The sequence below is a fragment of the Echinococcus granulosus genome (assembly GCF_000524195.1).
Source record: "Echinococcus granulosus chromosome Unknown EG_S00003, whole genome shotgun sequence".
Classification (NCBI taxonomy): Eukaryota; Metazoa; Platyhelminthes; class Cestoda; order Cyclophyllidea; family Taeniidae; genus Echinococcus; species Echinococcus granulosus.
In genome coordinates, this window is record NW_020170383.1 from 1,181,439 (window position 1) to 1,205,779 (window position 24,341).

The following is a 24,341-nucleotide window of genomic DNA, read 5'->3' on the forward strand; positions in this document are numbered from 1 at the left end:
TTCTACTTGATCCTTTACGTCTCCATTTAAAGCATTGCTTAAATTTTCAAAGGTTTTTTGGGATTTATCGTTCAGAAATATCCCATCCATCCTTTATTAATTAATCCATTATAGCATGTCGCAGATACAAATCAGAGCAGAAGTGGGTCAACTATTCTAATGCTGAATAGGGATTTAGGCATGCTTACAATCCGTATCGATGTAATACTGCCCATACGGTTGCTGAGTCGTATATGAAGATGCCAACCCTAACGTGATACTGTACGAGGGTATGCCATTTGCGCTGATTTGGATGATTTATGCACTTTTGAGTTTGGCGCAAGCAAAGGTAAAAAAACACGTCTGCCTGATCTGAGTGATGTATTGATGTCTTGATTTGCCAGTAAGTGGACACACCACAACCGAGACTAATATATTTCATCTGAGTGAACTCTGTTTACGTCACCGAACCAGAATAGACTGACCAGAAGGGATGCCTGGTCTGTTAAACGTAAAATTTAAACCACAGAGTTCTCATTTTTGTGAAGCTTTTTCACAGCTTATTTAGGTCTTTCCAATATTTCCCATATTGTTATATAGGTTGCAAACTCAAAATGCACTTCGTTTTACAACGCCTCTAGTTAAGTAGAACTAAGAAATTTATTTATGAATAAATTACTTACATTTAATTTTCCTAGACTAATAAAATACAAGGTTTATATCACATAAGTTTGGCGTTGTCTAAAAAGGCCAATCCAATTCCCATAGAGCGACGAGATTGTAAATAAACTGCAGTATTCGTTCAAGTCCGCTTCGCACGGTGAGTAAACACATTATCGGTATGACCAAGGTGAGAAAGTGGGAGATTTTGACTTTAATAAATATCAAGCAGAAAGGCAGCTGTGCCTTTTAGTTTTCGACGTGCAGGCGATGCTTCGGTTGATGATAGAGGTTACCCTAGTTTGCCTTTTTATGAAAATACTTTATCAAAAGACACAGTCAATCAACTTCAGCTGATAAATTTCAACTGACCACCGGTCGATAAGCACACATCTTATTTAAAATTGAGGAATATTTGTGTATTTCAGGCTGACACCAATAACTGAACTGCCTCTCGTGGGAATACGCATCGCACATAAGTGGCTCAGTGCATCCTTTGCATAAATTAAGACTTCATTTGACAAACGTTTTTATCACAAATTGTTGATGCTCTCCTGATTTATCTTGACCCTTCTTCTTCAACATCATGCTGTCCTAATTTTCAGATTATAGAAACTAGTGGAAAGTTACATCCTGTTCGGTATGGAACTGTTCCATGTCCAGGTGACCCAATTTTAGCCCCCACTTAGGATAGGCACTGGTGCAACCTATACCTAATCGTAGTCCTAAATACTGTAGGACTGAGGTTAAAATTCGGGCAAGAAAATTTGGAAGGCATTGTTTACAAAGGGAAAACTTCCCTGTTCTGCACAAAAAGGGAAATTCCCATTCTTCAAACGCACAATGATTGGTAATACGACTTGATTTATTCTAATTTGTTTACTTAGAAAATTGTCAGATCACTTCCTCTTTCATACAGAATCTCCACTTTTTAGCTTAATACATTATAAGTATATTTCAGCAATGAGAATTTACTACTGTAGATCTCACAAAAAGTAACGCGCATTGAAAGTTAATGTTTTGGCTCTCGCAGACGAAGGGAAATGAACTTCTTATTTTTGGCAAAATAAATACACCTTCTAAGGGCTTGTGGGGGAGTCGAAGCCACAAGCCCAAATAGCCTTGTTTATTGGGGGTTAAGGCATAAATAAGTATTTAACCACCACGGCTATAGGCGGAATCGTAAATGCGTTATGTACGACTATTGGTGCCGTGTAATGCATGCGGTTAGGGTCCACCAATAACGGTATCACTGTAAATCTTTGTCAATGATGTTGGGTTTATTCCGGTGGTTTTATGAGCAGGTAGTCACTTGGTAAGTCATGAAAATTATCATTACAACCCCATGCCACTGCGTCTGGTGAAAGTGGCTTGATAATTTGTTACCTTGTAATCGTTGCTATAGTTTAGTGATGAATAAAAGTAGCATCTGAGAAGTCAGGAAAGTGTTAATCTGTGACGGCGCCCACGTTCGGCCCCATCAACCAGACTCACTTTTTGCAACAAAGGACGACTAAATAGAATAAGGTTTATTCAAACGAGTTTTTACTGCAACTCTTCAATGCTGTCAGCAGAACGCTTGCGCTATAGACTCTCTTTTGTTAACACAGTCACGGGGATGGCTGCCCAGACTGAAAACAAACTGTATTTGTCACTCGCAGTCACTCTTACAAATTCACACGTCCACTACTGCAATGGTAAGGGTGGAAGGGGTATAGCGTGTAACATGGGGAGACTTGCAGATGCTACTTTGCCAGCTCATTTGGTTGAGATGACGCATAGTGAGGAAATTAATCGTCACTACATTTCATTAAAACAACGATATAAAGTATCAGATTGACTTCACACTGGCTTAAAATCATGAATTTCCCGGCTATGATCTCCCCTTATCTCATGGCTCGGAGGTATATTCCACTAAAGATTACTAGGCCGCACATATTATTGAACCATAAATTCCTTTTCAAAATTCAGGATGGCTTTGTAAATGATAAACCTGGGCTGCTTCTTCTTTACGGTCCTCAAGGGTGATTGACGAAATATCGAGTTTTGTGCGTATGTACAACTTCTTGATCTTTAAACATGTTGGTATTTCGTCTAATTCCAAAACACCAGACACTAACTTTCATCTAAAACTGGTCTAATAAAACTCCGTACACTGCCAGCCATTTCCGCATCAAGATTTAGGCGAAAACTGAAGTTTGATTTTGGAGCTGTCGGCTGTGTTCTATTTTAAAGAACTTAAATGAATGGTTTGATGTGCCCAGGATGAGAAAATCCTTTACTAGTGGGTAGTGAAAGCAAAAAACGTCGAAAAGTCATTCTTTTACGGATCTCTCCTTAAACATTAATCCCATAAGAAATTACCCTCCATGTCCTTTTTTGTTTTTATTTGTTCAAATCTTGCACAATAATGCAAATTTCAAAGTGTCATTCCCTTAGTCTCATTCAGCTGTGGAGAAGTAATAAAAGCAGCCTAAAATCTTTCCGATAAATCATATCATTTGGAACTCCAAAAACCGTTCGAAAATGATGGAAATACATGGTCAAAATCCTAAAAATGTGGATTGCATATACAGCTTTCCATCATACAAAAGGAATAGTGGCCCACTACCTTCAGTCCTGCTTGTGGGTGGCCGCTGGTCGACATTTACTATTTGACCGTGGAGGACGTGGAGAAGGAATAAGAGTAGAGGAAGGCGAATGTATTACGAATGTTTAGGATTTTCTCGGAATCGGGACCACCCAGTAATTGTTACTGCAGAGTTAAAGTCATACTGTTGTTACGTAAAAGGCATAGTTTACTCTGTGTGTGCAACATCCATCTCAGACCATAAAACATAAAATTTTAGTTTTGTGGGGAGTTTAAATAAACAGCCTAGTTGGTATTCTTTTACATCTTTATTATTTTCAAAATAGTTTCCGGGTAAAGAAATGCAGAGGTCCAAGAACTGCTGTGTTCTTTTCTCGATGATACATGCAAATTGTAATTACCATGACCCAAACTTACCAACCGCTTAGGAGCATTTGCGGTCTATTTGACTGGAGACACGTGAAGAAACACTAATAGAAATACCATTTTTACAAAATCATTGAGTAGTTTTTAAAAATCCGATTAGGCTAGCCTCGACCTCGGTGTGAGAGGGATCTGAAACACAATTAAAAGGCTGTTATGAAGTGTCAGTACCAGTCACATGCGCTCATGCACACGTTTTCTCTCACGGGTTCCAGCGCATCCACAGTTGACACTTCAACGTGGCGCGCTAACTTGTCACATATCGACGGACGTCTTTGTGTACGAGCATTTGTGTGTGCGCATGTTGATGTGTTGCGCCGTCCAACACTGTGGGAGTTTCTCAATAAAAAGGCGGCGAAAAACACTCACAATTGACCAAAAATTAGGCTCTTCCTTGCGTTTCCGGTGCGATTAATATCTAGTGGTGGGTGGGACCTTTTTCTCTATTCCCGTGATGTGTCTAGACACCGTAGTACCATTCACAATTTTCCTTTCCATTATTTAGGCCTGCTTAAGGCATCGGGTTTCACCTGTGCCACTGAATTTGCGGTCAATTTAAATGAGCTATCAAAGAGCAATAAAATGTCTGGTAAAATTTTGAATATAGGACAACTGGTTTTGTGTTTCTAGGTTCATCAAGACAGACAAATATTTACTTTTCGTTCCATTATTTATGCCTTTAACATTGGAGCGTTTAGTTCACATTGAGCGTTTCCGAGGTGATCCACCTTTTTGCGCACATCCTTACCTCGAGCATCGCTTTTTAACGATAATGACAATCACCTAGCGGCGTCAATCAATGCGAGCCACCACCACGAGTGTTTATGTTGGTGCGACTGAATGGCATCATTAAAAGTAGGCAAATATGCTGCTTCCTTTACATTTTCAAAGTCGAATGATCGTATTCGCAAATTCTTCCAATCAAATCAACTGTCATCCTATCTTAGAACAGAAAACTAAATCACACCTAAACGCACTATCCTCTTATGGAAAACTAGTGTAACTTTTGTACGACTCAACTCACTAGTACCTAATTTTATATTACTTTTTTTTGCTGAAATGCATGAAGTAGATGCGAAATTAGTACTTCAATATCACTTTGAGTTTAAATGACGAAAAATGAGTCTTTTGCAACCATGGGTAATATATCAAATATTCCATGTTCGATGTGAATCTTAGTAGCATTTAACACAAAATATTATATTCTATTAGTTTAATTTCTTTATTTGGGGTAGTAAATCAATCAAAGGATAGTTGTAATTTAAATTCAAATCTAACTCTCGCTACGTTACCATCCAACTTGATTCACTAATGTCGGATATACTGATTACGGACACTGAGGGATTGGACATAAAACACTAACCCTGATTGCGCATTTTCAAGGGATGATTAATGAACTTCTTCGATCATCGAATGCATAATAAATGTTTTCACTAGAGCTAAGTCCATGAGTATTGCGTGTGAATTTGTGCATTTTATGATGCGAGCGGCCCCTCCCTAGGGCTAAACATTAGGCCCCCGGATCTCTGACCAAATTGATTAAGTGCGCACAAGAGGGTGGAGCTATTTGATGAGTTTTTGATCACTTTGAATCACTTTTCTAAGTGAGGTGAAAAGTATCTTTATCAAACTTTCAGGACTGTGCTTCCGCTCCAACGCTAGAAGTACTGCCTTGGTGTATATGAGGGGCAACAAGACCAGCTAACACTCCGCAGTAATTTGTGTGCAGTCGCAACTCTGGCCATTATGTCTTCATGCTGCTAAAGGCTTCCGCCCAGGGAACAAGGCACGGTCACACACTTTAGAATCGTTTTGTATAATTACATAAAATAAGTAAGAAACAAGCGTTTTTCCTACTATTACTTTGTGTCCTGTGGGAATGGTTGCTTGGCTAAACAGGCGTATGCTTTTGCAGCAATCGCACGGAACTGGAAAAATGCATGTTGAATCGGCTTTTCGCGCGTGTCAATTGAGAACGCAAAAGTACACCGGCAACAAGTGACCCTGATGGAAATGTTCAAATCTGCTAAAGTACATGACTTTGATGCAGTTTGGGCAATGAAAATTTCAAAATAAATATTTTAAACCGTTTCCATGTAATGTCACGCAATAAAGTCCAATCTGTAGCTGAAGTGCCTTAAATCGATAGCCTGATGGAAGGCGATCACTGATAATGTGCAATCACAACTGCATCTCTCCTACATAAAGGGGGCACAAATGGGTTCCCTCTCACCCAAAGCTCACCCTTCCAGCTTCTCGGAGGTTAAATTCTCGCATCCTGATTCCTGCCGTTGATATACGAAGACTGTTTCATTCTAAAAATTCAATTTTTTTCCATAACAGATCTTCTTCAACTGCGAACACCACGCAATGGAATCGAGTAATATTTAGTTAACTTTTTGGCATTTATCCTAAATACAATATCTCTACTTGTATCATCAAGCTGGTTTATTACTACATGTGGCTATTTTTCTGTGCAAAATTGCATATTTATCCGAGAGGTAAGGATAAGTAATTTGAAGGTAAATGTGCATACGGTGGAGTTATGGAAACAGCAACTCCTTATCTTGCTAAGTCACTGGTCAATTCTTTCTGACAGCGCTAATGACTCTCGAGTCATTCAAAGTATTTGAATAAACAAATAAATGAGCATAAAGAAGGAGCACTCATGACCAAATGTGTCAAACATTTGCCTGGAAGAAGGGGGTTCAAGGTTTAAGACTCATCTTAAAATGTAAATTTCGATTAGCATAGCCTTTTTTGCCTTTTCATGTCAACTAGAACGCCACCTTGTCGTCTATAGAGCGAATCCGAACCGCATATATACTTATTTTGTTAAAAATACCAAAAACTATTCTCCAACTCGACTGAATACGAAATTTTCAAAAACTTTTTATTCAAACATACGCATAATAAGTGGTTATTTTGCTCACAAGGGTCTTAGAAGGCAGGTTATGCCTATTAAATATTTAAAATCTTTAAGTAAAGGGAAAGTCTCATGAGTATTTTTAGAAAACGCGGTGATATAAGTAGGGCTAACAAATGTATATGCGAACGATTGGTTGGGAATTATCACCCTCTCCGCGTTAGTTTTATTCCTATCATAATAGGAAATGAATTGCGCCTAGAGGTATGTGCCCCAACGGACATATTTCTCCTTCGCTGGCAATTAAGACACCCGACTTTGGAAAATACTAGGGAAATAAATCGGATTCTCTGTATCGAAAAAGCAGCTCAAGCCGTACAGTTCTTAAAAATCTCCACTGATCTGATCAGGTATGCATTTAAAATAAAAGTTTTTCTTTAATGATTTTGATTGTCACTTTCTAGGCAAAAACGATGTTAAAGTTCTTATGTACGCAAATGTTACCTTTGAGTGTGGGAAAATTCTAAGCATGATTATTATTTCATCAGAAAGGAATTTTAATTTACTCTTGAGTAAAACGATCCATATCATGTTTTGAAATAAATTGTTGGATCATTTCCTAACAAATACTTTAATTTAGGTAGTTCTACAACATTGTGATGCTGAACAAATCACTCTCTAAGGGCAAGATTTTGGTCACAACACAGAAAAAGCAAATACAGGTCAGTATGACAGGTTGGTTAGGGGATAGAACTAGACAGTTTGATTTTTATCAAGATATGTATTTTCCGCTACTGAATGGGTCATGTTACTGTAGCTGATCAAAGATCTAGGCGAGGAAGACCTATAATGCATTCAGCTGTAAGAAATGGAGCATAGATAAATTATTGCGTTCGTGAAACTAGTTCTGGAGTTAGAATGATCCTCCATTTTTCTTAATGTTTGTAATTTAACAATTCCAACTGTATCATCGTTTCTTTGGTAATTATTGACGAAGCAACGCCGTGGATGCGCAATGCTTTATCACCGTTGCAGAAATAATTGTTTCAAGCAGATTCCTACTGTTGATTTCTAGCAACATTTGCAGTCGTTGATCACTTTTAACCAGGACCACAGCAAGCGTCATTGAATTGCAAAATACAATGCAATTAGTAGTACAATGTTGTCCATAAATCGTCGATTTTGGTTTAAGTTTCGTATTAACAGGTTTTAGAGATATCAAAGCTGAACTTCAGTGGAATTCCTTACTTTAAGGCATTTTTGATATGGAGACAGCCTTGGATATCAACGGATGAGCCAAATAAATTCTTTTAAATACACTTCATTATGAGGGATTTTATGTCATTTATAGTAATAAAATTACGAATCCAACCCATCGCCTGATCTTTCATTTCCATTTACGTACAATGTAGAGCATAATAAGTATGCGTCTACATGGTAATGCTCGGAGGGATATATCCAATCCTTTGACTAATGGGAGATCGCCTGTGCATTTTCTCGCCTAACGAGGTAGCAAATATCAGCAAACTTAATCAGCTGCACTACGCCACCTACATGTTGCTGGTTTTGCTAAGTCGATGGTTGTGGATGCGTTTGAAATCATCTCAACTTCGACTATTTACTTCTTTGTGACCTTTCATCGAAGTCTGTGAACATTCACCAACAGGTTCATAATCAGCACTAGTATGATTACAAAGGGCACAAAACACGCACTCGATGTTCGGACAACCGAGTTTGAGACTTAAGCACTACTGACTGATTCGGAAATAAACATCGAATGGCAGTTTTCGAGATGTTTCCTTATGGAGAAAACCAGATATTTTGTTGGCAATGTATAAAAATGGATAGCAAATTTGGGGGATAATTTACTGGCAGCCACCAACTAGGGCTTCGTAGGTAGTAACTCTGCCTATTTATAATGGAGGAGTTTTGATTTGGGCTTTAAAAGTGCTAACGACGCATCACCCACTGGCCCAACGTCGTGTCGGATGAGGTAGCTTCCTGTTGTTCTTCCAAACGGAGACTGTATACGTTCTCTGATTTGTGTAAACTAGATAAGAGAAGAAAATATTATCTTTTAATGCTCGGAGTTGTCCATTCCGATGGAATTTGCACTCTTTCGGCCTATATTAAGGCATTCTGAATGACCAAGTAGCTGAAATGAATCAACTCGTACTTCAGTGTACCAGTTATTGTTGCGACCAAATCCATAATCATTTAATATTATATCCAAGAAGGAAAAAAATAAATGAGCAAAATTGCAATGTATTTATCCTACGCTTACTTTGTATACTATTGTGCTTATATCTTTGGAACTTCTTAGTAGGTCGAATAAAACGCTTACTTTCTGTTCAGCTGTCATTGAATGAATGGACCAAAAACAACCCACAACCGATGTAAATACAAATAAAAATCAGAGTGATATCGTCCTATTAGATGACGAATGGCTCAGTGTTTGTATAACTATTGGCTGCTCCTTGACCAATCAGGATGCGCAGGTCTTCAGATGACCAATGGAAGGAGAGCAAAGCTGTTATCATGACACTCGGGAACGCGCGCTGTAGTCCACCATTAATCAGAATCGTCAGCTCACTGGACGGGTCAGCGAGTGGATATAGGCTAAACGAAGCGAAATTGCTGCGGTTTGGAGCCGTAACGCTTCTTTGTGGTAAGTCATCTTTGCTATGTCCCCATGCCCGTAACTAATCAGCGAGTTTTAACTGATGGTTTGAAAATGTGCGTAGCTCTTACTGCGTATAATTTTTACTTTGATGTATTCTCCGCTAGTTTAAACTCAAGTTTCTAGGTAGCCTGCCTATCGTTCAAAACCGCATCAATCTCTACTATTAGAAGCCACAAGCTTAGTTATAGAGCTAAGACATATATAGGCGTCTCGATGCCTCAAATTTCTGCATTATGTTTAGAAAGCAGTGGTTTTAGCTTCCAACAAAAGCGTTGTGGTTATAATTACTCCCCAGGAATCATTGAACTTAAAAGTGCATAGTGCATACCTCCCTTTGTCAAATAATTTATTGAACGAATTCAAGCCTTTTGACTCAAAAACGCCGCAGAGATACGTTAAAAAAGTCACTTTAGCAAATGTTAACTCTCAAATAGATCAGTCAGAAACAGTGGCTGGTTTCGGTATTGCGCTGTTGAAGTGCTGAATTCTATAATTCAGTATACAGAAGAACGGTATAACACGGCTGAAACATGTTTGGATTTTATTTGCTCGGGGGCATTGTATGGCTCCTTGAGGCGGAGCACTCTACCCCCATGGCCATTCCCCGCCTCCTACAATAGCGATTTTCTCTAGGGTTTCCTATTCTTGCAAATTTTTAACCTTAACTTTCAGCTCAAGATTGTCTTTGTGACTCATTGGAATCGCTTTACATGGGAAAGCTCCTAGGCTGCATTTTCGTCGGGTTTTAACTGTAAATAGTCGTGTTTTATTTCAAAAAGGCAGTGCCTCGGTCACCTATTTCACAAATTATTTCAGCGTTTACATTTTACCTTCAAATGGCAAGGTTAACCCCCTACTCCAGTTTAATGACTTCAGTTGTGTACACAATACGGATAGTCTTGCTCCTGATGTGATTCCACAACGATTTATGTTTGTACATCGTGTTCTCATTACATTTTACTACCTCCCCTCTCCACCATCCAATCATTCTTGGTTGAACATGTCAATGTGGATGTGGCCAAAGTCCACTAAGGCGTGTATTTACTCAGTGCTGTTCCCTCAACTCATTGAATTGGGGGCGCAATCACTTCTGTGCACAGTAGTACCAACCGGCTTGCGAAAATATGTTGCTCTTATTCGCAACTTGATGTGGGATTGATGCCTCATTCACTAGTGTCCTTACAGCCCATAATTCCAATCAAGTTATTAAACACTTTTTATTGCTGAATTCGAGATTGAAGTGCCCGGTTTATGTCATATCTCACTAATTTCCTTTTGATTCTCTCCATCCAGGTGTATGTGTGCTTGCATTTTCCAATTGCGCTCCGCGTTCTTTAGGGATAATTGCGCTCATTGGGTTATGACCTTCCATCCATCCAGCCGGTGGCCCTGACTGCGTCACTCCCGGTCGGCTGCAAGTTTGTGTGCTCAGGCGTATGCATTCGCATTTAATAATTGCATACACAGGTCCACACCTGCACACACTCCATACAGACACATTGTGAGTGTTTAATTACCAGTGAAGACGCAGGCATGGGTCTGTGCATTTACCTGGCCCTAGTTTGATTCATATTTCCGCAAGTTCAAAGGCTTGCCGCCAGATTCAGGCGCAGTGGAGAGCCTTTGCATAAAACCGGAGTGATGTGTGCAACATTGTCACGAGTTTGCTCGTTCGCTAGCGCGCATACTGGCACAGCGGTTAGACGCGTTTCTTCCCTGTCCGGAGGGGTAGGGATAGGAGTGAGTTCACAAGTGTGCTTGGTGAGGGCAATTTATGACTACTGCGCGGCTAATGGGTTGACGCTGCGAAGCTGACGAGGTGCGGGTGTGTGTGCGTGTGACTACTAACTGACCTCTCTGAGAAATAGCAGGAATTGCTCACCTCGCCTTCCTTCCTTCCACCGTGAGTCACTCGCTTGGGTCACAAAGTGAGTAGATGGCGATGCAATAAAATCTCCCAGCAGTGGTTTTTCCAGCCCAGTTTAATGCTTTGCCCAAAATTTGATAAAATCGCAATATCATTCCGCTAGTTTACAACTGCGGTCCACGGATTATCCTAAACAACCAACCAATTTCGTAAGTCGACCGAAAGCATATGTACGATGCGTATGTTGCCTGATATAATAGTCTTTCAGTGAAATTCAATGTAGCATCGAGTATTTCGGGCCCTGCATGTGACCAGCGTTGGTGGTGGTGGGGGCAGGGGATGCAGGAATACAAGTGTGACTACCCTGTTCCATGACTAGGCTTGAACTGTGTCTGGAGCAGCGGTGCTACATACGTAAACCACGTCAGTGCGCAGAACGTCGTGTGGAGGGCCAGCCGCTGTTTACATGAGGCTCTTATAAATTAATTCAGCCCCAGTTAAATGCCACTCTTGGTATAACACGGCATTCCATGTGCGGTCTCACCGCTCGCATTGCCTTGCCACGCACGATTTCCTGTGCCACCCTAGAACTCCAATACCTAAGAAATTTGGAAACTGTCCTCCTTTTCCATATTCAAGCTTTGACGGTGTTTTCAGCCTAGTAAACTAGATAAATCTCGTCAGCTCCATTTTCTTGGTATTCCAAACGGTGTATGTGAAATGGGGTGGAAAATGTTATAATTGCGCGGAAGTGGATCTCAAGAAGTCCAAACTTTGAGTTTTCGTGATTGAAAAGTTTTTTTGCTCACTTGTAAATCCGGTAAGCTCACTAGTTTTGACGATTTTAATGCATACATAAAACAACCAATGAACCACTGATCATGCGAGTTCCGCTTTGCTGGTTGGAGCACTTGTACAGCATAGTATGCTCTAAGACTGTGTTTGCGCACCACTTCTTGGTTTTAATTCACAAGAATTTCTCTTATTAAAGCATTGGGGCTTAACTTCTGTCATCGTCCTCTACACTTTCACTCATTCGAATCCTAACTAATCATCACGTGGAGGAGAACGTCTGCTTGATGCAAGGGTCAGGGCCCTCGCTTCTTTGGTACTGTTTTCTTTGAAGGTTACTGTAGTTTTGTTAAATGCCAAGATCTGATATTTTTATATCATTAACTGCGTTAGTTTTGAACGCTCTGGCCTTGTCAGAGTGATAACATGAATCATGAATCTTAATGTCCTTTTCAGAGGTGCCAATTTACTTTAGGCATGACTAACACCCACATCTGTCTGCGTATGCACCAATTAGCTTACCAACCGCGCCCCACTTTAGCACAATTTCAACTCCCCATAGGGGGTGTCACACGGTGGGAGCAGTGATAGCCTATTCTGTGTGAAAACCAGTATTCAGAAGACCTTGGTGAGACGACACATTGGCGGCCTCCCCACTAGTCGCCAATTTCAGGTCAACATTGAGGGAGCAGAGGTATTGGTGCTTGCAGGAGGGGTAGGCGAGAGGTTTGGTGCCTTCCCGCTGTGTGATCCTCCTCCATTCTCCCACCACCTGGTCTTATGGAGGCATCTCTACAATCCACATTTTCACTGTAGTAGGAACCTGGCAACTACGTTTCTTCCCCATCTACCACTTGAAATTCCCTCATTTTTATGGCTTTAATGTCGTTCCCGCATTTTGTTTCAGATTCGGAAGTGTGTCAGCGCGGGTAATTGTGATTATGAATATGGAAGAAGTAACCGCATTCACTAGATAGAATATATAATTTGATCGCTTCCGTTACTTTTCCCCATTTGATAATGACCTTCCAACTGCTACCTCTTTCAGTTGCAGAACTATTTTTTTTTCTTTGGCGGTGGCCTTTCAAGTGTGAAGTCTGCACACATTCCCCTTCCTTAGAACGTTTCCCTCATCCTCGCGTTCTTGCTGATTCTCACGACACCACATCAATGGGATGTTTTGTTCCCACTTCCACGAAAACCTAGCTCTGTTTGTTAGTACTCTGTAAATTCCAACGGAAGTAGCATTTATGTAGTCACGATAGCAATCATCTGAAAGAATTTTCAAAAGTGCTATCCAACAGTTGAAGATTTTTTGACACGATGGCAGTCTTTTACAGCCCCTCCCCAATGTTCAATGCCGCAAACAACGTATTTTGACATACATTTCGACAATGCACCCTAACAATGCTGTTGTCTAGGTATGTGAATATCAAATACACACGCTGACACCAGGTGTTTCTGCGGTGGCCTTGGCCAAGGGACACGAGAGTGTTCCAGATTACACCCAGTCTCTATTTGTCCCACCGGGCGCGTGTCCCACTTTGTCTCGATTCTAAGCATAAATTTGGTCAGCACTAGACACCGTGTGGAGAAATATTGAGCCGATACTTTGGCGCGCTGATTCTCACGCAGTACTCGAACGCTGAATCATCTTTGCAGACGGACGCAAGGGACGTTTTCGCGTAGAGCTTCTAAGATGGCAGGCATACTTTCTTTTTGCATCTTGTTCGCGCGGGCTTGTCAAAGGTCAAAACTCATTATTTGTTCAACGAACTCGTTTACGCCCATTTAAAAGGGAAGGCTTCAAACAGTCGACTTTGTATCTGAGGTGATTGGTTGATTTTATCCTTGAAGTATACCTCGTGGTTTACACTGCGTGCGATTTCAGCTTAGACTTAAAAATGGCATCTTCAAAGGATGGGTCTACCACCTCTTTAATCAACTTTGGTCGAAGAAAGTCCACACTTCTCTTGTTCGGAGAACAGTGCTGCAAAACTCAAACGAGTGGAATTGCCTTCACGTTGAATATTACTTGCCATTCATAAACTGCTGCTATCAGCCATTAATAATGCGTGCTTTTGTTGTCAACATGGTCTGATTTGCATTTCTGTTCCATTTATGGTCAGCTAGTGCTATTTGCGATGAATGCTTCTTCGGAGCACTTATGTCGGGCAAATTTAGAACTGAAAAACGCTTGGAGAACTGTCATTCTACCATCTTAGTCGTCTCATCACCTTAGACATAATATGGTTTGGCTCGTGACCAAGTGAGGCAAGCAAGGATGTGATGCACTTCTAAATTGTTATTGTTTTTCATAAGGGGCTCTTATTTGTGTGTGTAGTTCCGCCTTGGACCCGTGTGAATAATCCAAATAAACATGAATCAAGCTGGGACTTACCGCCATCCCTAGCCTCGGCGACGGTTACACGCCATCTTTGAAGTTTGCCTTATGGCCGTTTACACACCTAGCTTTGGTAATTTTTTATGTAGCTGATGGGAATTGGTCCCGGTCTCGTGAAAAGAGTATACTTTATTGAAAAGGAGCTGTTATCAAGCCTAATCGGAGTCTGATTTCGCTTGATCTCAGCAACCTAGCTTGCGCAATCGGAGTAAAAACCAAATTTATGTTTTGCCACAACTTTACTTCATGGCGTACTGGAGCTTGTTCTATCAATCTCCATCGCTGATCCACCGAAACTTACGCTTTGCATAATATGTGGGCACTGTGTTGTTAATCCTCACTAACATTTTTGCATCTATTCCCTATCAACGAGTGATTACAGGTTTCTTTGTGCATGAGAACGGAGCCACTACATGTCGGTGCAAGGCACTGCCAAGGTTTTTCCTTAGTCGAACTTTTCCCCCTCATACCCTATCCTCCGAAGCAAAGGGGAACAAACTTCAAGAAAAACTCTACTCTTTGCGTAGAATTTTCAGTTTCGTTTTCTTCTTGGGACCAGGAGCTCATGCAAATTCGGGATTAGTGGTGAAGTTTAATGTTTCTACCAGTCCCTAACCATAATATAAAATGTGTGGATAAATATACTTTTCAGATGTTTTGTCTCTTGCTTAATTGACACGCAAGATGACATGAAATTGCCTTTAAATGGCTGTAACGGTGGTTACTGTACATTTTTCGGTATCTATCGTGTGCAATAAACTCACCTTTTTAGCAAAATATCCTAACTTCAACATCCGCACTAAACTTGAAATTGAAAAATACCGGTCACACAGGCTTATTCAATTTCCTTTTTATACCTACCTATGAATATGTTCAGCAATACACCTAAAAGCAATAAACGGGACATCAATTAGTTCGACAGTGGTGTCTTATTGACAATAGCTCATAGTTCTCCAAAATTATGTGTGCGATGGAGACAGACCGTGTAGATTCTCTACAAAATGGCAGTAAATTTATTTTCGTCTTTGGACAACATGTCTGATAGAAGGGGCATATGACTCGTGGAATGCTGGCAGAGGGCAAGAAGACAGGCCGGGACAGAGGAGTGACGTACTTGCACACCTAAACACACTCATGGAGAGAGATTTTCCTACACGCTTCAGTTATTTTTCAGTGAAATAGTGGCGTGTGTGTGTGCGTTTAAAACTGGGAAGACCTCCAACTGACTCACTTTCCGGCCTGCGTGCACATACTCGCCTCCTCTAAATTGCTTTGCTATCCCGGTGATGGCAATGGTGCTGTGTGTGCTTGGGAGATCGCCTAGCTTGGCAGATTAACACGTATTCACCATATGTCTAGGTGTACGGCCTACTTTTTGTATCTCCCGACCTATGGTAATATTCTTCCAACCATTCTGTCTACCTTCCTCCGACAACTTACCCTAGTTTGTATAAAGTTGCATCTTTAAATAAAAGTGCATAGACCTTATTTTATGCATTCACCCATGCGTCGTTTTAACGGTTTTACCAAAGTACTAAAGCTGGAATTGTAATTTATTAAACATTCATCCTGCTTTAAATCAGCGGACCTCCATGTTTAAAATGTCACCAGTCTTTTCACCAAAAATGTCCACGCTTACTCGGGCTCGATGACTTGCTCATCACTCCGACCTGTTTTCACGTGTTAGTCACAGGCAATCATTTGCATAAATTTTCTTTCTCTACGTAAGTTTTGATCAGCGTATTTTGTTGATGTCTATCATGCCCAGGAAGCTACTATTATTCATTGTTGTACTTTTGTGTGGCAGAAATGCAGTAGGCATCTCTTGTTCCAATCTACTAAACATCAACTTTCTTTATTCAGAAGAGACCTGAAAGATCCAGTGGATTATGCTGTCTTGCCCGGTCCAACGTTTTACATTTACTTCCCTTTCTATACAGGCAGCAGCCTCATTCAGTTTGCAAGTGATTCATATCACCAAGGCATCATTTGTACTTCTTCAATCAGTTGCTACAGTAAAAGCTTCTATCAAATAACGCCGTGCGGCCGAATTTTTAGTCGTTTTCACCCACTGGTTTTGTGAACAGCCACAGAAATTGAAGGTTTTGGTGTTGTCATGCCAACTAGCCATGGTAAATACTGTTTTCATTTTCTCTTTATAAGGTCACGATGGTTTGACTGCGATCAGTTGCTGTAAACACACCGACTCCTCAGAGAAAGCCTTCTCGGTCAGACCACGCAAGGGGGGAAAGAGGTGGGAAATTTTACGAGGAAACGCTTGCAGTTATCAATAATATGCTAGTAAATTCTATTGGTAATATGGCTCATAAGACATGGGAACTTGTGAATTTAAAGCCATCGGTACTGTTTGCTGGTGTTTTGCAAGTGAAAACGTTTCACATTATTGGATTTTCATTGTACTTTTTTAACGTAATAGCCTCTCACTGCCATAGATATTAGCATTGACCCAGTTGTTTCTGTAATCTGATCAGCTTGAGATGTGCTGATTCAACCGCTGCCTATTCTTAGCAAAGCTTGTTAATCTTCAAAATGCAAAGTTGTCAAAAGCTTTTGGTTGAGGATTGTGGTTACAGATGGGACTGGATTTCGACGCTTTCGTATAAGCTATGGGAAGTGACAATATGACCAAACGACGCTAGGGCCCATCGTTAGTACAGCTGTTAACCGCTGCTACTGGGGCGAGTACTAAGGGTTGGAGGTGGGGTGGGTGAACCTCTAACCTCAGCCCCTAAAATGGGTTGCCGTGCTAAGTAAACACTCCAGCAGTGATGTTGGTGGTGGGTCCTTGTGACGGCCTAAGTGCAGGTCAAATCGTGACCCAGAGACCACGATTTATGACACTTTTTTGATTCCACCCGCTGTGTCATCTTTTTAATCTTGCCATCGTAACAGCAATGTATTAGCGGTGTATTAATTCGGATCGCTATGCGACACTTCTACTCGGAAAGCGAAACTCGGTCAGTGTCAGAAATTAAGCTAACGGAATGTGGGAAGTTCTCCTTGCCTGTCATGTCTAATCCATTTAAGATTATTTATGGAAGGAACAATTTCGTGAGCATAGATATTATAAATTTAAATCCAAAACACCCAAAACAGAGGGGTTGAACGTAACAACTGACAATGCGCCTTAGCACTTCTCCTTGAGTATTCCTATGCAAGACCTTCTAAATGGATTATGCTTTAGACCTCTATAACTTTTATGGCTGGCGAACATGCCATACGTCGTGATTCGTTTGACGTTACTAATATTTGACATGTGATCTCTACTAGTTTGCGATGAATGGCTGCACAAAATAACGTCACAAACAGATTGGTTTAATAGGAAACACTGAAGCAGATGTTTATTATTATCGGGCTGAAGACAGTTACTCTTATGATGGAATATTAGAACATCAAGAATCTGTGCTATGGCGATCAGTTAGCTCCTGAGTTCTGGTGGTGACTGTGTTGACTTGTCCCTATGTGTTGGCTTAGTTCTGGGGTGTCGTTTAATTCCACTAACTTGATTTAAATTGTGAGCTCTGCCAAGGGAAAAATGAGCGCAGCAGCCAACACTGCACACTCCTAGCAGTAGTTGTGTCAAAAGCATTTTCTCCATCGTGACAAGTGGAAAAACAACTGGCTCTGCATACATGGAATTCCGTGTCGGCCTTTTGCCAAAATCGTTGCTCTTCTCCATAAATTATTTGTAAATTTATCTCGTTTGCCGCCACGGTTCTTTTTACTGACAACATGAGTTGTGCCCAGTTGAAGTCGTTAAAGCAGTTTAGGAGTTTCCAAATTGCCTTAATGCTAACTTCTGTTGACCGGAGTTCCCCTTCTGTGAAAAACAAGAAGTTACGATAGACAAATCTAGGTCCGTTTGGAGAAGAGCATCGTCAGGAGAGGTAATTCTCCCAAATGAAAGTGGCAAGGTGGTTTTGCTCTAGGCCAATACGCAGCATTTTTAATCAAAATTAACACTGCAATGAACCTACTTCTTTAACTGGCTAGGAGACGTGATTCCCAGATCTCCATCCTTATTCCCTGTAATACATGTCACACTACCTTGATAAAAAGTCGTCAAGGCAACTTCATCGGCTTATTTTTTTCCAATAAGGTTAGTAATTATGCAACTAAAATACCAGGACTTAACTTACACATCCAAAAGGTAAATATCGAATCGCAAAATTGAGCGCAATATTGTTAAAAATATCATGCGGTCGCTTGTGCCAACTGCAAACACATTAGTGGTACACCCCTTTTTATTTCAGCAGTCAGCCTGTTTTGCCCTCTTATTGCTATGCTAATGAAATGCTCCAGATAACTCAGCCCAAAAAGTAACTAAAGGATGAACAAATGGCACTTTATGCAGAGGTTATTGCACGCCCAAATGTGAGTTGTGTACGCGCCCTGCCCACCATGACTCATGGGACGCGTAATTGGCCGTGGCACCGATTCTGTGAGACAGAACGGTACTTTTTACAGCAAGAAGTCTATTGTCACGCCCTCAAGATTTCTTATTGTTAGGAGCTCACCATCCATTGTGTGCACAAATCGGAAGTTCCCAAGTCCAATGCTCCACTAGACTGAGGTTCATAAAGTTTATGGGCTAGTATAATGAACCCACTATTTGTTCATTTATAGGAAGAGCTCTAAAAAACTAACCGTTTGCGCATTCGATAGACAGATGTACCAAGTCATAATATGTCTCATTTGGATTATTGGAGGGTGCGTTATGCAACGAAAAGTTCAATCCGTCACGCTGGGAAAGTGCACAGACATTTCTTTCAATTGTGCCTTTAGCTATGGGAACCCATTCTGAAAATACATTTCATACCTGTTTCCAAGTGGTATTTTATGGTAAATACGAGATTTTTTTACCCACAAGGTGCAAAAACAAAGGCAATATAACTGGAAAGGCGTACAGAACTTATATATCCCATTTTTGTTAAACAATGAGCAAGTTATGAATCCATGTTGTGCATAGAAACGCTGTTATTTTGGCTTTTGTCACCAAAGAGGTTAAACGGTTCGCAGTACCTTGAGACACCAGAGAAACGATTACTAGCTCCTTCAAAGCGCAAAAAGTATGTAACTTTTTATGGAGATTGTTGAGATGAGCTTTATTATTTACACATTATTTTTGGGCAGTAACAAATCGAGTCACTAACCACTATGTCTTCAATTTTCACGAAACCTTATTTCTAGACGCGTACAAAATTCAAGAGCCCTCGCGCTTTTTCCCACCATTTGCGTGCCGCTACAGTGTTTCTAGAGTGCTGACTCCTCCAAGAGATTATAGCATCCACTAAGGCCACATACAGTCCAGCTATCGGTCAGCCAAACGAAGTGTTGTGTGTATTTCAGTGCAAAATACTAAGGCCCTGTAATCGAATAGGAACTAAATTGCCTCTTACTCGAAGTAAGAATCACTTTAACAAAATTCTCGGCTTGTGCAGAACGGATTCTCAGGTAAAGTTGATATGTAATTGGAGGTAATCTATGTTAATGTTTTGCTCTTAATCAATCACACATGTTTTCTCATCATGAGAAACGCTGCTTTACTTTGAGATGCTATAATTTCAGGTCATCTATGTAGTGCAAAAACTGATTAGAAGGAGGTCCTTTCATCGTGATTACGAGGTCACAAAAATGCTAGCTCAGCAATCGTCTATTTTAAAATAAACGGCTGTTTCCCACACCATTTTTATGTCTGAGTTTTGGAAAAGACTTTCAATGTAATGGGTGTTTTGTGCCAACCTTATTATTTAGAAGAAACAATAAAGTTTTGCTTTACGTGGTTTCCCTCTGTCTTTCAGAAGTCAAGTAGCTATTGGTGTGATATGAAGATGCAGATTGTCATAGCACTACTACTTCTGCTTCTACTTTCTCTCACCGCACGCGTAAAATGTCTAAATTGTCCAAATCTCTGCCAATGCGCCTCCTCAATGATGGACTGCCAACGGCCAGGCCTTGAAGCATTTCCGCCGGCGCCTTCCGGCAGGCTAGAAATGGTCGTGGTTGCCAATCAGACTTTTCGACGAGTCACACTCGACCGGGAGGCTCTTCGACCTTACCGGAGCCCTGAACACGGTGGACAAGTGCGTTTACGCCTGCTTAAGATCCGCAACTGCAACATAGTCAGCATCGCATCGAATGCATTTGCGAATTTGGGATCACATTTGGAAGAACTTGATCTAAGCGGCAACCCCCTGCATACTATTGAAGCGCATGCCTTCACGGGTCTTCGACTGAAGTCGCTTTTTCTTAACAATCTCCAAAATCCTGTGATTCATGATCAAGCATTTTCCAGTATCATTGAGGTGCAGGGCTTGAGCCTTCAAAATTCTCATCTAACCTCACTTCCTCTGCGTCCTCTGATTGAACTTGCCAGTCTACATGGACTTAAGAGCCTTTCTATTCGAGGTAATGATATCTCCCACTTACCTCCCAATTTTGAACCTGCTTTCAGGCTTCTGCAGTCGTTTGAGTTGAGTGAGAATCCCTGGCACTGTGACTGCAATCTCCGATGGCTCATCCAGCTGCAGAAGTGGAGTCGATTGACAAAAACAAGTGGTGCATTTGTAGGAAGCAGCAGGGACTCCAGAAGTGACATAAGGCAGCCTACATGTATCAGTCCGGTCGAATTTGCAGACTACACATTCGACGAGATCACCTTGAGTGAAAGTGAGACCTTTCTAGAAACCCACCTCCATACCACAGTGCCGAAACGACCAGAACTTGCTTGTGTAACGCCTCGGGTTGAGCACATTGAGGTTGACCTTCGTCATTCGAATTCTGAACAAGAACTTGATAATATGGCCCGAATTGTCTGTCATATGAAGGGCGCTCCGGATATCTTCGTGAGCTGGTTCTATCATAATCACAACGGGGATATTCGTAACGTTACAGAAATGTCCAAACGACAGGAAGATGGGCAGATTTTGCCACATCCGTATGCTCCTCCTCAACCAAAACAAATAACAAGCCGACTGTCTGTCAAGCAAGTATCCGAAACGGATATGTACTCATGTATGGGTCAGAATATACTGGGTAACACGTCGGTTACTGTGAGTATTCATTGGTCTCCAAAGAAACCAGGCGGAGGTATGCAATTAGTACCAAATGAAGAGGTTTCAGGTGAAAGATCGGTGTCAAGAGACCTATCCAATAGCTTGATAGGTTCCATTCGACCTGCGGAATACAGCATCTTAGCAAAACGGTTTAGCTTGATGGACGTGATTGGCGCAGTGTTGGGCACTTTTCTGGTCACAATCCTTATGTTTATCATCGCCTATAGAACTTCGAAACTCTACGTTTATCGAAGATCAAAACTATGCGCCCAATCAGATCCAATACTGCGACACCATGAAAATGCAAAGCGCACTCCTGATGGGACTTCTTCTTCTGCTGCATCGTCATCATTGCTCAAGTTCTCGCAACTTCAGTTCGCCCCCGCATCCCGCTATCCTCCCGACTACACCCAAACGAGCCATTATAATCAAGGAGGAGGTGGAGGACTTGGGATGCCACCGAAGCAGCGCGACTCTGGCACCTTTACTTCGCATTCTACCTCGTCCTCGCAGAACGCAAATGGTCAAGGTGGTGCTTACGAGACAGTGTATAACGAGACCTCAACGAATCAGGTAATGTACGAAACCCCCGGTGACAACCTGGCGACCGCCGCTGCTGCTGCTGCTGCCGCGTGTCATCCGAATCAGCAACCATTTCTCTTTCCCTTTGCTCAGTCTACAGCACTGGGTGGCTATCCGCTGATGTTTGGAAGCACCCTTCCCTCCCAGAGCACGGCCACAGCCTATGCACTAGGAGTCTCTAGTCCCTCAGCTCCGACCTACATCCCTCCCCCTCCCACTGGACAGCAACCCTCGCTCCCCCGCTCCGTCCAGTCCCAAACGGGTCCCTTGCATCATGTCTACTCCTCCACAGTGCACATGGGTGATCAGTACTCAGGCCCAGGTATTTCCACAAGCGTTCAGACCTCGGCACCCGTGAGCACAGCCCCACAACATAATCATGTAACATGAGCCAATGCGAGTTGGCTAACTAGAGGATACTGTAAACACTACACTTACTCCTACACTCACTGAAATTCACGGTGCATAGACCTCTCCCCTCTCTCCACCACCAGACAGTGTACATAATGTTCTTCACTGCACTCACTGCTACCTTTCTTATGTAGGGGAGGGGTGTTCTTAACATGCGCGCTTCAATATCCTATACATGACGCTTTTCTTCGGTTTCTACATACACATACTCTACACTCCGTCTTCCATATTCTCTTCTGTTGAGCTGTTTGAAAAATGAGGCGCAGGATTCAAAAGCAGCACTTCGTATTCCACTAAGTAGTGGTTGCCCATAATAGCTCCTCTACCGGGTTATTCCCGCAGGCGTTAAGTTGGTTAAGGCTTTCCTAATATCGCTAGAGTAATAAAAGGCGAGGTTTGTGAACAAAATCTAGGACAGCCGAATGTATTGTGTGTATGCTCCATGGGAAGCTTATGTTTAATGAATAATCACAACCACACTGTGGTCATAGACACTTTTCCCACGAAAGTACTGGGAAGAAGTTTCAAGGCACAAGTTTTGAGGGGTTGTCAGTGTAACGTCTCAACTCGCTATTGTTCCCAAGCTATTCGTTCTAATAGGAAGCAGTAGAAATTTAAACATGTCACCAACTAATTTATGAAAAGCTTATTAGAATTGGGTTTAATAAATTCGTAGTTTTTGCCTTTTCCGAGATTGATTATTTTCTTCCTGATCGATGGTACGGATTGCTGCGATCCTGAATGGTTCAATGACAATTAAGGCATGAACTAATTTGATACGGACCATTTGAAAGTATTTTTCCAGTTTTTGATATTTTAACTTGACTGAGGAGATGCGAATATACTTCAAATTAGATATGACAGTAACGATAACAACGAGTCCGGTTTTATTAAATTAAAATGGATGTATTCCTCACTTCAAAAGTGAGAAAAAGCACATGTAATTAGCCTATGCAAACAACTAACTTTTGGGAATTGAGAATTTATGATTCCTGACTGTTAGGGTTGGTCATTTGCTTATGTTGCATCATATTCAGCATGATCCTTCTTTTGATAAGAATCGGCCCCGGAAAGACAGGACTAGATATACGCCGAGTGTTAGTACTTACTGTGATTTGTGAATGCAAGTAATCCGGTTTTAATCACGAGAACCAAATCACAATTTGAAAGAATTGCATTTGGGCCAGCTTCAGGTGTATTAACCTTGCTTTCACAATTTTACAATAAGGCAGTAAAGTTCCGTAAATATACCACCGAAATTAGTGTACAATTTGCGGTTTATTTTAACTTAGCTACGAAGGCCTTTCTGTGCATTAAATCAAGACCAACTCTCCTCAATAGCTGGACTTAATAGATTCCGACAATTCCTTTGAATCACTTCTGATCTACTTAGGAATTATGACGTGCTCAGACGTAAAATTAGCTAGATTTCTCCTGTTTTTGGCCCAAGAGCACTGACATTTTATTACATTTGTGCCCATCCCAATTTTTCATCGAAAGTAGTTTGAATTTGCCTAGGCCTTATTAAAAATACAGTCGCGTATGCAGGAGTTTAAACACTTGTGAGGGGATTCACACAGCGGTCTCGCTCAATGGTCGAATGATTACAGTACCAAAAAATTTGGTGACAGGTGAGAAAACGTTTAAAGTATAGCCTTAGAGATTTTATGAACCCAAAACGATCTAAGAAGCGAGTAAATGAAAATTTTGTTCAGGCAAGGGGATGATATTATCTCGAGGGTTATGCTGACAACTGGATGAGTAATGCTGCTAAAAAGATATCGCGAAATGGGAAGCTTCGAAAAATGGGAAGTTTAAAGGGATCCTTTATATCTTCAATATATATATATAATGCAGTGGTTATTTGTTTGACTCTCGGTTTTGGTAGACTGGCCACTGAGGTGCTTTATTGTTTCCAGCTTAGCCAGGTGGGCTGGTCCTTGGGTCATGCCGGCAGCCACAAGGTCTACCATACACCTACAATACGTATTCTGGCCAAGTATTATGC

At 41.3% G+C, this 24,341-nt stretch overlaps 2 protein-coding genes across 2 annotated transcripts; both read left to right on the forward strand. All coding sequences in view use genetic code 11, as the record gives it.

Annotated features, from left to right (window-relative positions):
- Positions 1-4,492: 4,492 nt before the first annotated feature.
- On the forward strand, positions 4,493-16,300 carry EGR_00818 (hypothetical protein; the record flags this gene model as incomplete). Its single annotated transcript, XM_024490067.1, has 6 exons — positions 4,493-4,584; positions 6,402-6,634; positions 6,983-7,090; positions 8,653-8,914; positions 10,018-10,300; positions 16,205-16,300. The coding sequence occupies 6 exons, from the start codon at positions 4,493-4,495 to the stop codon at positions 16,298-16,300; spliced, it is 1,074 nt and encodes a 357-aa protein (XP_024355470.1).
- Positions 16,301-20,110: 3,810 nt separating this feature from the next.
- EGR_00819 (Slit 3 protein) lies at positions 20,111-22,312 on the forward strand (the record flags this gene model as incomplete). Its single annotated transcript, XM_024490068.1, has 1 exon — positions 20,111-22,312. The coding sequence occupies one exon, from the start codon at positions 20,111-20,113 to the stop codon at positions 22,310-22,312; it is 2,202 nt and encodes a 733-aa protein (XP_024355471.1).
- Between the last annotated feature and the right edge of the window lie 2,029 nt (positions 22,313-24,341).